Source organism: Penicillium riverlandense, assembly GCF_028828495.1.
Source record: "Penicillium riverlandense strain IBT 135883 chromosome Unknown utg000007l_segment0_segment0, whole genome shotgun sequence".
NCBI lineage: Eukaryota > Fungi > Ascomycota > Eurotiomycetes > Eurotiales > Aspergillaceae > Penicillium > Penicillium riverlandense.
In genome coordinates, this window is record NW_026643198.1 from 2833730 (window position 1) to 2847218 (window position 13489).

Here is a 13489-nt window from a genome sequence, read left to right on the forward strand (position 1 = left end):
CGCACCCCTACGCTAACCTCCTTTCGGAAATACGCATTCCACGCTAGCTACTCTTCGGATGTAGAGGTCTCTGATTGGATGCGAGTTCTGCCCTAACGCTCCCGCCATCTATAATCGACAAAAGGTCGCATCGGACGGGCCGTCATTACATCAGATAGTAAGTAGTTTGAATTGATAGCTTAATTATTTAAGAAGCAGAATATTCCCTCAATATTCTAGGCAGAGAGGTCAATGTCTATGGCATCAGAATCATGAAACCTTGAGTTAAATAACAGGCTTTGTTCACGTATGATCCTCCACCTCGAAAACCTCTTCTTACACAAAAATTCCAAATGGCCACCCACCTCGCCGCCATCTCCCCAGCCAAAGGCCAACCCTTTGAGCTCCAAACCCGCCCTAGCCCGAAGCCAGGTCCAGATGAGCTCCTCATCGCTGTGAAATCCGTTGCCCTCAATCCGGCAGACGCCATCATGCGTGACCAAGGCCTCTTCATACCCACGTACCCCACTGTCATTGGCTTCGATTTTTCGGGTTTGGTCCTCGAGATTGGCGACAACGTCCCCACGGGTGCTACCGACAATGATCCGGCCCCCTCGTTCCAACCGGGTATCACCCGCGTTGCGGCCTACGCCGCCTCTGTCTGGAAGTCCTGCGATCCAGACTACGGCCCGTTTCAGGAGCGATGCCTTGTTCCCTGGCAGCATGCTGTGCCAATTCCGAACGATAGCATGTCTTGGAACCACGCTGCAACCTTGCCCGTCGCCGTCGAGGTACCCCTTAACGCGTGGGATATAATGGGGATACCCCGGGTGGGAGAAGCCACTGCTTCTGGTCCAGTCTCTCCTCGCTCTACCGGTACCGATACCAACGAAGGAAAGCAGAATAATAACGTGGAAAAAAAAGAAGCACTCCTAATCTGGGGTGCCTCCTCTAGCGTCGGCACCATGGGCGTACAAACAGCCCGGCTGCTGCGGGAAGATCCCAACTCTTCATTCGCAGCCGTGTACGCCACAGCCGGATCGGCAAATAAGAGTTACGTGGAGGCACTGGGCGCGGACCGCGTGTTCGACTACAAAGACTCACAAGTTGTGGATACGATCGTTTCGGCGGCCAAGGAGGACGGGCTAGTGATTCGACATTGTTTTCTTGCCACCGGGCAGCTGGCGTCATGTCAGGCTGTACTTAAGACATTCCTCGGAGAAGATCAAGAAGGGAAGAAGATGAAGACGGCGAAAATCGGTTCGGCACCCCTGGTTCCTCCGGATGCGCAGGTCGTGAACGGGGTGGAAACGATATTCGTGGTCCCGTCGACGGTGGAAGGGGACCGGCTGGAGCATTTCCGATACTGGATTGGGACGTGGCTGAGGGAGAACCTGGCCAAGGGGACCATTAGGCCGAGCCCGGAGCCGAGAGTCGTAGGAAAGGGTTTGGGGGCCATCAATGCTGGGTTGGACAAACTGCTCCGGGGTGTGAGTTGTACGAAGTTGATTGTTGAGGTTGCGGAGTGAGAGCGCGCCTGGGCCATTGAGCGGGGTACAAAATAGTGGCTTAGAAAGACAACGCATAGAAGCAGGCAGCTAGTTGAAGAACGCTTGTACTTGTCGCTTTTTGGTTCGTAGGTTCCTGCGGAGTATGCGTGGCTGAGAGTACGTAACCTAGTAAAGCTGGGGGTGTCCCTTCAACTCCCCGAAATTAGACGTATGGGTACACCTTTCGACAAGTCGTATGCTGATGATAGCCGACTGCTCTATTTGGTCTAAATGTGGCGGGTATCTCGACGAGGCTATTCAGGTAAACACCATCGTCTGGTTTTGCCATGTCTTGTGTAGCTAGCGATGACTACATACTCCGCAGGCTAAATGAAAAGTATGAATAGAGTATATAGTGACCTGTGCATAATAAAGTGTAGTAGTCAGCTACGCCACCGATTTAAAGGTAACTATTACAAATAGCAAACCTAGCTAAGACCACCTTCACGCAGTAAACCTTGAGACTAGTTCTAACTTGGAAGCTGCCGAAGCTAATGGGGTATAGGCAGCACGAGATCATCTGCAGAGTATGCAAGATATACATGCATATGATGCGCCAGGTTGCACAACTTTGCCCCAGGTCACACTACATCTACTGCGCAGGAGATGGCCTTGGGATGTACCTGGTGTATCTGATCTCGAACATGTAAATTGTCAATTACGGCAGAGCGTTGTAGTTATCCACCAACCATGCACGAGTGTCTATAGTGGTACAACATCATTGCACTCAATAGTAATCCTGCGGGATAAACATTGTGTAACCATCTCTCTTGCAGATCCAGGTCAAATTCTACGGTGAGTATATTTCGACCAATGAGGGTTCCATTCTCGACCCAAATCTTCCCCTTTGGCCCATATCCCTTACCAAGTACAGAAGTACAATAGGAGAAAGAAAGGATATAAATAAGATGGTATGGTCCCGACAGAGGAAGAAGCGACCAGCAGTGCGAAACAGATCACCCGCCCTTTCACTCACCACTTGCGAAACACATCTTTGCTTATACTTTCTTATTGAGTTCACCATGCCCTACATCGCCCGGGTTAATGAGCTCCCCGAGATAGCTGTCAGAGGTGGGCTCGTTGACCCTCGGGCTGATCACCAGCATTCTTTCAACAAACGGATCTCTTGTCGGGATGTGACCGACTTCATTTCCAACACAGCGGAGGTCTCGCCTTTGGAATTACGAGACAAAAAGGCTGCTGCTAGGCACATGAGCGATTCTCGAGCCAGGCTCTACAAGATCCTCGCCCGTACGAATGAGCTCAGCCGACCTTTGGCAGTCAAGTGTTCGGATCAGCCCATCTCCGACCTACTGCCAGGGCTGGTCGTTACGGGTGGTCTCAGTCGCTCGCCTGCTTTCGATTGCCTGCCTGTCGTCTCCCATTGGGGTGACCGTACCGACGAGTATTCAGCAGAGGACCCTGCCGCCACCGTCCGTCTTTCTTCAACGTGGAATACCATCCATGTGCGCGGAGAAGGTGCTACTAGGGAGTCCCCTCATGGAGCTCCCTGCTGGTCGTTAAAGACTCATGGCATCGGTCCGGTGGAGCCTGGGTCGGGTAAATTCTCTCAGCAATACCTTGCTGAAACCGATACGCTGACGACGACGGTTAACTTGGTGCGTCGCCCCGACACCGTTCAGACCCGAGGAGTACTTAGCGCCGCCGCAAGTGTCTCTTGGATGCGCAACACGCGTGTTGCAGACGCCGTCGATTGTGCAATTGGGCTGCTGGCCGACGCCGCCATTCTCTTGGAAGCCCGTGATAAGGTGATCACGACTAAAAGGACAGAGCGTCTGGACTTTGCAGAGGTGCGCGAGGTCGTGATGCCCACGTGGTGCTCTGCCCGCAAGCCCCTGGCTCCGAAGCTGAGCGGCGTGGCGGATTCGCCAGACAAAGTTACTGACGAGCTCTTCGCAACAGAGGCGTGTGAAGGTCCTCTAATCAACACTAGCATTTTCTCCATGTCGATGGGCTATAACCGCGGCGTCTATGGTGGATCAATTTCTGGCTTGTGGGCTATCATGGACTCGGCTTTTGTCCTTGATTACTCTGTCGGCACTGATAGCTCTGCGATGGCGGACAGACTCTCTTTTGCTTTCGCGGAGGTGACTGCCTCTGCTGAAGCATCCGCCTTCGCTGGCCCGCATATCGACGATGTCCGAATCGTCAAGGGCTGCAATTATGGATGCCTACGCCAGAAGACCATCATCGAGGACGCCGACCCTGTCGAATCCAGCCCGTGCATGGTTGTATGGAACGATCTTGACCGACTTGCCCGTTACAAGCTCGCTGACGCCGTTTTCTGCCACGTCTATTATGATTCGGGTGGCGGCGAGCAGATGGCTGCTATTGCCGGCCTTGGGTGCGTTGCGCACGACTGGATCGATCTCGGGCCTGATATTATGTGCGGAGAAGTTAGTAACATCATCCCTTCTTTGACACGGGGTTCTTTGGATGAGGAGCCACTGGCAGAGGTTTACTCGCGCTTGATTGGCGCTATGATCTGGTACCGGAACAACGACCCTTACAACCCGGCAGCCCTCTGCCTTCTCTTCACACACTGGTGGCAGCTTTCCAACTGCCGACACAGGCCCGTCACCCTCCTTGGCCGGACGGACCTTGGTGTGGACGCTGCCATCGCCCCCACAATGCCAGAAGGAAGACCCGAACTGGAGCACTTCCGAGCGAGCGGTACTAGGATCGAGCGCGGTGAGGGTCCTCTCTCCAGCGCGGAGGCGCGGCTCCAAAATCTCCTTTCCTCTGGCATCTTGCCGGAAACCCGTGCCGTCATTGACCACCTGGTGAATCCTGTTCTCGCTTACATGAAAGGGGCTGATACTCTACCCTCTGAGAGTGAATACGTCGGGACCGTTCTCGCTGCCGAACTAGCTTACCCCCATGGACAGAAGATCATGGAGTTATGGGACCTTGCCATCGTCATGTGGGAGTGTGGAGCAATGTGGGCGGCTGGAGTGGCAGGTCTTTGCTACACTCACATCGGAAAGGCTAACTGTGACCGGGCTCGCCATGACTTGGCTGACCATACCTGGAGTTAAACGCCCCGCTGTGTATTAGTGGCATGTGGGGATTATAGGTTCAATACAGGCATCAGAGTCATCATGGATCCCTTAAGTGTTAGTGCTACGCTTGACAGCGACACCAAACCAATAGAGTGGTGACTTATAGGTGGAACAAAGCATTTCTTTCTGAATTGAAAACTCAGAATAGCGTCTGGGATATCTGAAACGGAGTATCGCAGAAAATCAAATGAAATGTAATACTCAGCCGTGGTTGTCAAACAGGCCATCATCAATGTCAACGGATAGTCTAAGCTCCATGTTGACCAGTGATGCGCACCGGTACAGTAATGGGTACTGTAATCTCCTCCAGCGGCGATTTGTGCTTCTATACTGACTGCGTTGAGTAGTCAAGAAGACGCGGTTCAAATCCTAGCGTTTCAATTTTAGAATTCCGGCCTCGCAATAGGACCTATAGTATAAGGTTTACGGTTTACAGCCTGAAGCAAATATTTTGCGACCTGGAAGCATTTATAGTTGCGACAAGATAAAGCACTGCTAGAGGAGGGTGATCATTGAGACATAAGTTTCTCCAGAGCTGGGCCTACTGGGGAACTTGTTCAGAAATCAAATGCAAACAGAACCTGGGACATCCAAATCATATACCTCGCTGATTGTTCTACTATGTACAAAAATTAGAAAAGCTTTGAGCTGGGCGAGGAGACCAAAAAAGTACCTGATGTAAGCGGTGGTGTTTTACGTCCGGCGGAGTGTAGGCGAAGACTACGATCCTGTGATCTCCCTTGGGGTACAGAGTTGCAGCACGCTAAAAAGTCATGTACACGGAGTGCTTCTTCTTTACGTGATGACTCGAAAATGAACGATGGTGCGCTTTCCAGCCGAGAGCGCCGGCATTCCAGCCGACGCGCCGGTAATTTGAAGACACCAGAGATAGGCAAGAGCGACCACCTTTGGAGGTGACTTCTTACCGGATGTGTGAAACCCTCCGACTGGCCTTCTCAAGACACTGCGCACTTGAGAATCAGTACCGTATATACAAGCCACTCAATATACTATTCCTTCGAATACCTGCACTGTCTATACCAACCATGCCTCCTTGGACGCCACGCACGCCTGCTAGCAAACTTCCCAGGAACATGTCAGAGTGGCGCAAATTGGCGCAGTCCAAGGGTTTGGAGCATTCGTCTATCAGACACGCGCGCCAGCTCAACTCCGCCTCAAAACTGCGAATCGAGGACTACATCCGGATGAGAGTCATCTGGCCTCGCAGGAAGCAGGCCAGGAACTTCCCCAGATTGATTAACTCAAACAAGGTCAAAGAGATCCTGTCGGGTTATAAAGAGTTCGCTGCATACCTGAAGGGTATCGGACGCACCCGAACTCATGAGCAACTCATGGAAATGGGCATGTTTCAGTTAGTGAGAGATTCCCAGCTCGAGGTTCAAAATCTCGATAGTACCGCTCCTGAATCAAGCGCTGTTACCTTCACGCATTCGCAAACTGTCACGCAAATACCGCAGTCGGCCCATTCTGACAGTTCTGGACCCGTGGATATGATATTGTCTATCACGACCTCGAATCTCCCCGACCATGATACCGAACTGGAGGACTCTCCAATCGAGCACACGAACGACGAGCAAATCGTGAATGAGGCCATGTTGGAATTCCTCAAAGCCATCACGATGACCATCAAGGGTTGTCTCTGCAAGTGGACCCCCGGCCGTGCACCATTCGAATCTATGAATTTCGGCAAGGACACCATGACTGCGCGTACCGACGGCTTTCTTAGAGCGTTCGATCGGAAACTGATTCCGGATGTCTTCGCAATTGTGGAAGTCAAGTGTCAATCCCGGTCCAGAAATAAACCAAGTGTGTTTTGGCAGGAGTCCGCGGAAATGATGGCCTGGATGGTGCATGCCACGATGGAGGGTAACCGGAAGTGTCGCTCCCCTACCAGGTATGTTGAAACTGATCATGCTGTCAAATCTTTTTTGCTAACGAGTTCGAAAGACGCTTGCTCTTCTCGCAGGATAGAGAGAAAGTCTACCTGACTGTGGGCTCATGCGACCCCGGCTATCTTGACTATCTCCAAAGCGATGGCGCAACGGATGCCAGGGTTACAGGGTTCCTGAAAATGCAAGAATATGGACCCTGGGTTACCAAGAACCGTGTGCACATGCGTCACTTGTCAGAGGTTGTGACAGATCACATGCTCCAAACCTCAGCCATGATCAAAGAGGCTATGGAAGAGGAATCGAATTCGTAAACGCATCCTCGATAGCATGGACGTTTTTGACAGACTCTGCATCTCGAACTGGGCATACATCTATCCAAAGGATGTATTTGCCTAACGTGGAGGGGATCTCGCGCCTTCGCTGTGCTGCGACAGATCCCAGAACTTGCGCCTTTGCTGTGCTGCAAGATCTCGCGCCTTGAGTCGGCTGCAATTGGAACTTGCGCCTTAACTGTGCTGCGATGTAGTTCTTTCCTTACCCGAGCCGTTCACGTATGTGTTTGGTAACCCATCAATGGAAGACAGATGCACGCCTTGACTGAGCAGCGCGTTAGTCGAGCCTTGGGGGTGAACGGAGATATGGACATTGCTCATGGTGTTGCGACATTACCGTCCGGGATATCTGGTTGTTACCATTTATAGTAGGCGGTGGAATGAAGCAATACCAGGACCTCCTTAAGGGCTTCTTCAACCCAATCCAATCTGGGACGCGCTATTCCTATTCTGGTCCTGGCAGCTACGTAAAGCCGATGCGTAGACACCAGAGCTTTTAGTTAATTGTTCCGCGTACTTCGCGTAGCGAGGACCTCTCCTTCACACTTCTTTAACAAACCCCAAGCCTTCTGCAACACCAGTTCTGAACGCGTCTTCTGCAGCACCTTCCAGTTACCATCACAGTCGCCTTATTTGGCCTATTCTCTGCCAGGATGGCTACCGACACAAAAGCTAGTCTTAAGAGCCTACAGCAACAGGTTCGCAGTTGCGAATCCGTTTTCCTTCCTCCCGATGATCTTTTGATTCTTGGGATTCAAGCAACTCAAATCGGCATTGCCGAGGATGGTAGACTGCTGTTTGATCCATGCTTCTTCCAGCCCCACCCAGAAAGAGTTTTGGAGAAGTATCCTCTTGACCCTCTCAATATGGATGAAGATTTCGCGCCGTTGAACCTCCGACCTGACTATGACGCTTTCTTGGAGGAGATCAGCCAGGAAGTTCCAAATACAGATAGGGCCGTCAGACTTGCAACCGAAAGATACAACCTACATAAACAGCTATATGAGGAGGATTGGCTCGCTCAGAGCCATCTAACGTGGCAACACATCGATTCCCATTTAAGTCAGGAGAACAGGAAAGGACTCCCTAAGTCCCTTGCCTTATCTGACCTTTCACCTCCTAGGGCGCTATGGCCGTAAGTGACTAGCGGAGAGTACGAAGATTTTAATAAGAATAGATGCTAAACTTTTCTAGGAGCTCATGTTGCTCACGCGACGAGCATAGAATGATAGAGTCGGAGTGGGAAGTGTTAGAGTTTTGGGAAGATGATGTAGATGATGTCCAGAGCTCTCTGATGCCCCATGCAATTATTTCAGTCCATTCAAATGTCCCCGCAGATGATGCAGAGGCAAGTCTTACTTCATATGAAGTGTCAGCTATTGTGTCTGCTATGATCTGTCGAAAATATTGTGGGCCCTTTCGGAATCACCCTATCCATCCGGTGAGTAATCCATCCTCTAGTCAATTTATCTACTAATTGACAGCAGGTCTTGGTTCTCTCTTACACCGGTAGAAATCACGGAAGAATCATTCAAGCATCTTATGATGGGCAAGACCTGGCTTTGCAGTATTCGCCACTGTGGAGCTTCGAGAACGAGGAGATGGCACCGGTGGAGCTTTTTGTTCGCTACATGATGTGCGAGTCAGTCGGGCTAGAAAACTCGCCCATTATTGGTCCTGTTGCTAGGTTCGATATTAGGTTGAACGTTGACTAGCTGTCTGTCGTGTCTGACACAATATGGCTCCTAGGATGATATCGTGACAGCCTGCGTCTTTGAAAGCTAGTATATCTTTATCTTGCTCATCTTTATTCCAAGTGGACCCTTCTTTTCTTCATCACACTCACAGTTAGTCATTCTTGCTCAGAGACTATTAACTAGCTAGATGACTTAACTGTCATAGCCTATTTATGCTGATTCTCATTGTCGCCTTTTGTAGTCTTGGTTTGAATTCCTTGTTCGCAGAACCTCAAGACTCGTCACCAAGACTCCACGTTGGAGTCAACCCGCATCCTATCAGCCCACGCTGACGCGCTCGGAATTTTCGGACAACTATATAATCTACAGCCCAAGAGAGTCCAGAATTATGACTGACCATAGTAAATAGATCTATGTGCAGCCTTGATAGCCTTCTTCATCTATATCAGTATTTCATCACTCGTACACATACCTTCGTATCCAGGTCACTCTCTCTGCCAGTTTATAGGAATCTCTGCTTAGGTGCCAGCAATCTAATCATCGCTGGCGGCCCTTTGACTATCATTGTGAACACGTTTTTCTTCAAAATCTCCACCGTTCAGCACTCATTGGGGATAGACATTCGCTCTCAAGCACCCTCGTGCTTCTGCAACACACCTTCAGCTACCAAAATATCATCGGACTTTCACCAAACATATCCATCAAAACAACTGGCTTTGCCGAGCCAAGCCTTAACGATCTCGTTTCGACCCTCGTTTCGACCCTCGTTGGCGAGAACAACTACGTTTCGCAGGCCAGCCTCAGGTGGTGACTCAAGGTACGCAATACACAGTTCAAGAAGCTTCTCACAAATAAATAAGTGCATCCTACCTTGATCGACGATCAAGCACCTACTATGGTCAAAATTAATGCATACAATGAGTGAGATACCGTCTCAAGGTTACCATCTGCCACTTCACTACGCTGCGGCCGAGCTGACTCTCCAATTATGCATCAGCTAAGCCAATGACACTTTCAGAGCCTACTAGACACTGAGATGTGCCTTACGTCTTCTCACCATGTACTAGAGAAAAGTACCTTAGATGTGGGGGGTTCTTACCATATGCGAGTGTTCTTGCTGTATGCGAGTGTTGACAAAGTCGCGTAATGTCACTTCGTCCATTCCTTTCCCTTCTCCCTCCTCCAGCGAACAGCACCATGGCCCCTCCTCACACTCTCCCCGTAAGTACTTACAAGCACATCTCTTTTGAGGCTGATCCATCGTGCTATCATCCGCTGTCCCCCTGCTTTTCCTGCCCTCCTTGATCGAGACGGATGTGACGATGCCATCGCCCATTCTCTGCCCTCGTGCGATCGTCCTCTGTCCTTTTCTGTCTACAATTTTCTGTCATTCTTCCTCCTTCCTCTCTGTACTTCTGATGTTTGACTTGGTGCACTTTCCAATCACGGATGATGATTCAGTTACACCACCTGCATCCGCGGTGACATACCCTGCACTTTGCTCACTGTCGGCTTTGTCACCTCTGGTTGTGATATCAGCTCAGCGATGACCGACTAGCTCTGTCCTTTGGCATTTGCGGCTCCAATTCGCCGATCTTCTCATCCGTTATGAGTATATCGGTTGTCTGTGAATGTTCCGCTGAGCTGACATGTATGAAGCCTCCTTGCCAGAACTGCCCCGGCGCCCGCGACCTCCCCGCAAACTGCCCCAGGGTGGTGGAAATGCAGGGGCGTTTGATCGGCCACGCCGCCCGTGCCATCGCCCTGGTGCAGGAGAGCCAGCAGCGTCCGCCCCGCCCCCGTCCCAACCTGTCGCTTTTGCCCGCCGGTGGCCAAGACCACCAAATCAAGAAGCGTCCCCGCGGTTCGCGGGGTCGAGCCAAGAAGAGTGAGTTATCTGAATTCTGCCCTTTGTTTGAATTATCTTGAATGAGTCGAAGCACCACGTTCTTGCTGCAGTGTACTAATACAAGTCGAATAGAGGCCGCCGCCGCCACCACCCAGCAGAAGGGTAAGCTAGACTCTCCATCCAAGGAATCCACGATCCCGATCCCCATCGAAGCCACTTACATGGTTCTATTCGTTACGGTGAAGACTAATGTACTGGATGAAGTTCCTGCCCCGGTGGCCTCCGTTGGGGGCGAATTGTCCCTGGTCCTCGGCCCTGTTGGCGCCGCCGTCCCTGACGGCGAATCTTGTAAGTGAACCCCTTTTGAGCCTAGTCCTTTTCAAGATTCCCTTGTCTCGTGAATCTATGTTCTCTCGCCCTGGGCCTAACACTCTGGACATATCGATACCTCTGGCTCGATAGTGTAGAGTTGGGACTAGTCAGGTCAATATGACCAACACACACTCTCAAATACACTTGGGGAACAAATTGCTGACGGGTAATAAGCAGCCCAAGTTTCGCGCTCGCCCCCTCGCCCACCCCCAGCCACCACCACCGCCGCTGTCGCCACCAGTGCCGAGGAGGCACTCGCCCTAGTGGCGAGAATTCTGGTCATGTTCCCGCAGTTAGCGGGACAAGTTGGGGCTTTGGCCCGTGTAGATTCCCCGGGGGAGGATGACTGGGAGACGGAGGAAGAATAGGGTGGCCCCCTGGAAGAGCCATTTCTACTCTTCTTTAAGACGTATTCTTAAACTTTCCGGCCCGTGTGGCCTGACTGGAATCCGAGATTCGCACTTCGATGCACTATTATTACTAAATATTTCCACTTGTGTCTCCTAAAACTGGTAGATGTAACCTCTACATCGTGCATGTAAATGCTCCATAAGTCAGCCTTGGCATATCATGACCACAACCTGTTCACAAATTGTAAATATACCTTGTATGTAAGTACTAAATTTGCACAGCCAGATAAGTCTGTCTATAGGCTGTTATTTTATGTCCTCTTTCTCCACTTTGGAATGATTTCAAGACAATATAATAGCCTCAAGTCGTAATGGACATTGGCTGCCATTTCATAATATGCATTATTATTCAGCATCACAACTTGCTAGTATTACTAGCACTCTTTGGAATTTCAAACTTGGAAATATCCTCCCCAGTCTGTCCATCCACGGCCAACTCAGCAAGGACCCTCCCAAAAGCCGGTGCGAACTTGAAAGCATGGGCCGCACCCAGTCCAACAATAACATCCTTATGCTTCTCTAGCGGACTAATGACAAACCGTCGATCCGGCGTGATGGAGTATTGACAAGTAATCGTCCTTAGTGTCTGACGTCCGTTATCAGGCATAGTCTTATCCATGAACGAATTTAGCTGCTGAAGCAGCTGCGGTGAATGCACGTATGTTCTCTCTTCGGGCGTCATGAAATTGTTCGATGTGTCGCGGGCCGCCTTGATAGTCGGTTCGCCGAAGCATGGAAATCCGTAGAAACCGGTCTCGCCGCCCCAGATCCACACAGGGAAATTGTCGGATTCGAAGGCTAAGGGGTTCGTTGGCTTGAAGTATGTCACTTGCTCTTGCATCACGGAAAGAGGGATATGAACACCAAGGGGGGCAAGGAGCTTATTTGTCCATGCGTCCGTAGTGAGAACCACTTTGCGTGCACGGAATTTCCCTTTAGACGTCTCGATGACGACTCCCCCGAGGACTGAGGTATTATACGCTCGGCCCGGGTATTTTCTTTAAGGATAGCACCGTGTGATCGAGCAAGATGTTGCATCGCAGAAACCGTCTTATTCGCATGCGCAATCCCCGTATCAGCCGTATAAACTGTCTCCACACTATCTTCAATATCAAACTGCGGCCATCTTCTCTTCACTTCCTGCGCATCAAGAAGTTCGTACGGAACATTGTTCGTGTCCAAACTCGTCGTATAGTCGCCCACCCTCATTGTTGGGATTTTGTCATCTTTAGGGAAGAAAACAACTCCTCCAGTGATACTTAACAATTTCTGGTCGGCGGCATTTTCCAATGCTGCCCAGTCCTTATACGCGGACTTTGCGAGGGCCACATACTCAGGAGCGGGATTTGATGTTCGCACAATGCGTGAGGTATCGTGTGACGCGCCGTGGACATGTCCCAGTTCGAATTGTTCTAGGCCGAGAACTTTAGCGCCCTTAAGTGCAGCGTGGTAGGATGCTGCGCTGCCGAGGACACCGAGTCCGATGACTACTACGTCAAATTGATCCATCTTTGTATCACTGAAAGTTTGCCCGAGGTGATAATTGTCAATTCTACTCATGAGCGGTAAGTATAATCCTGTTATAGTATACTTCATACATGGAGACCAGCCCGCTCATGTGACTCGGAGTAGCAGGCGGCCACATGACCGGGAATCAAAGCCGCCGGGAAAGCCCGTGTTGCAGAGCTGGTAGTGGGACGATCGTAGTGACCGGAATTCACAGAGGCATCTGCGATAACAAGGACACGGCGGGGTCGCCGTCGGCCTCATCCCGAGCCAGATCAATGCTATTCGGGACTTTCAAGCCTATTATCGCATTTTCAGTAACTTGTCGTGTGATCAGGGCGTTGGATCAACTTGCATTTGAATAAAAAGCAGAAGATCAACTTCCCCCAGTAAAAATTCGACAACACATGGCATACGGAAACCCTCGCTGACAACCATAGTTATAAATGCTGCCACTGGAAGTTTGACTATTCCGACGTGAAGCCTCGGGTCAGGGCTTTGAATACAGACTCTCTCTTCAAGAGACCTCTTGGCGTGGACATGCATCTTTACACTGCTGCTCAGAATACCATGAATGCCGGGCTGTTTGTCAATGGTCCACTCTACTCTCTGGAATGGTAACTCCAAATTGTGTACTGTAACCTTTTTCGATAACTATCCTCAGGTAGATTTGCGTCATATATTCCTATTGAATCCTGTCAGTATGATAAGCAAACATCCACCCTTTGCTTTCAATAATGGGAGCGTACAGTGGAAGCTTATCCTGGACAGGTAATACAGCCTTGAAAGACGAAGCTG

The 13489-nt window shown here is 50.6% G+C and overlaps 6 protein-coding genes across 6 annotated transcripts; 5 read left to right on the plus strand and 1 right to left on the minus strand.

The window, feature by feature from the left end:
- Nucleotides 1-332: 332 nt before the first annotated feature.
- On the plus strand, nt 333-1508 carry N7474_008732 (zinc-binding alcohol dehydrogenase family protein; the record flags this gene model as incomplete). Its single annotated transcript, XM_057200142.1, has 1 exon — nt 333-1508. One exon carries the CDS (start codon nt 333-335, stop codon nt 1506-1508), a length of 1176 nt encoding a protein of 391 aa, XP_057050843.1.
- Nucleotides 1509-2551: 1043 nt separating this feature from the next.
- Nucleotides 2552-4588, plus strand: N7474_008733 (uncharacterized protein; the record flags this gene model as incomplete). Its single annotated transcript, XM_057200143.1, has 1 exon — nt 2552-4588. The coding sequence occupies one exon, from the start codon at nt 2552-2554 to the stop codon at nt 4586-4588; it is 2037 nt and encodes a 678-aa protein (XP_057050844.1).
- Nucleotides 4589-5658: 1070 nt separating this feature from the next.
- On the plus strand, nt 5659-6621 carry N7474_008734 (uncharacterized protein; the record flags this gene model as incomplete). Its single annotated transcript, XM_057200144.1, has 1 exon — nt 5659-6621. One exon carries the CDS (start codon nt 5659-5661, stop codon nt 6619-6621), a length of 963 nt encoding a protein of 320 aa, XP_057050845.1.
- Nucleotides 6622-7510: 889 nt separating this feature from the next.
- On the plus strand, nt 7511-8572 carry N7474_008735 (uncharacterized protein; the record flags this gene model as incomplete). The annotated part of the gene is made up of 3 exons (XM_057200145.1): nt 7511-7992; nt 8052-8298; nt 8345-8572. The coding sequence occupies 3 exons, from the start codon at nt 7511-7513 to the stop codon at nt 8570-8572; spliced, it is 957 nt and encodes a 318-aa protein (XP_057050846.1).
- Nucleotides 8573-10207: 1635 nt separating this feature from the next.
- N7474_008736 (uncharacterized protein) lies at nt 10208-10759 on the plus strand (the record flags this gene model as incomplete). Its single annotated transcript, XM_057200146.1, has 2 exons — nt 10208-10446; nt 10528-10759. The coding sequence occupies 2 exons, from the start codon at nt 10208-10210 to the stop codon at nt 10757-10759; spliced, it is 471 nt and encodes a 156-aa protein (XP_057050847.1).
- A 781-nt stretch (nt 10760-11540) lies between these two features.
- Nucleotides 11541-12694, minus strand: N7474_008737 (uncharacterized protein; the record flags this gene model as incomplete). Its single annotated transcript, XM_057200147.1, has 2 exons — nt 11541-12166; nt 12199-12694. The coding sequence occupies 2 exons, from the start codon at nt 12692-12694 to the stop codon at nt 11541-11543; spliced, it is 1122 nt and encodes a 373-aa protein (XP_057050848.1).
- Between the last annotated feature and the right edge of the window lie 795 nt (nt 12695-13489).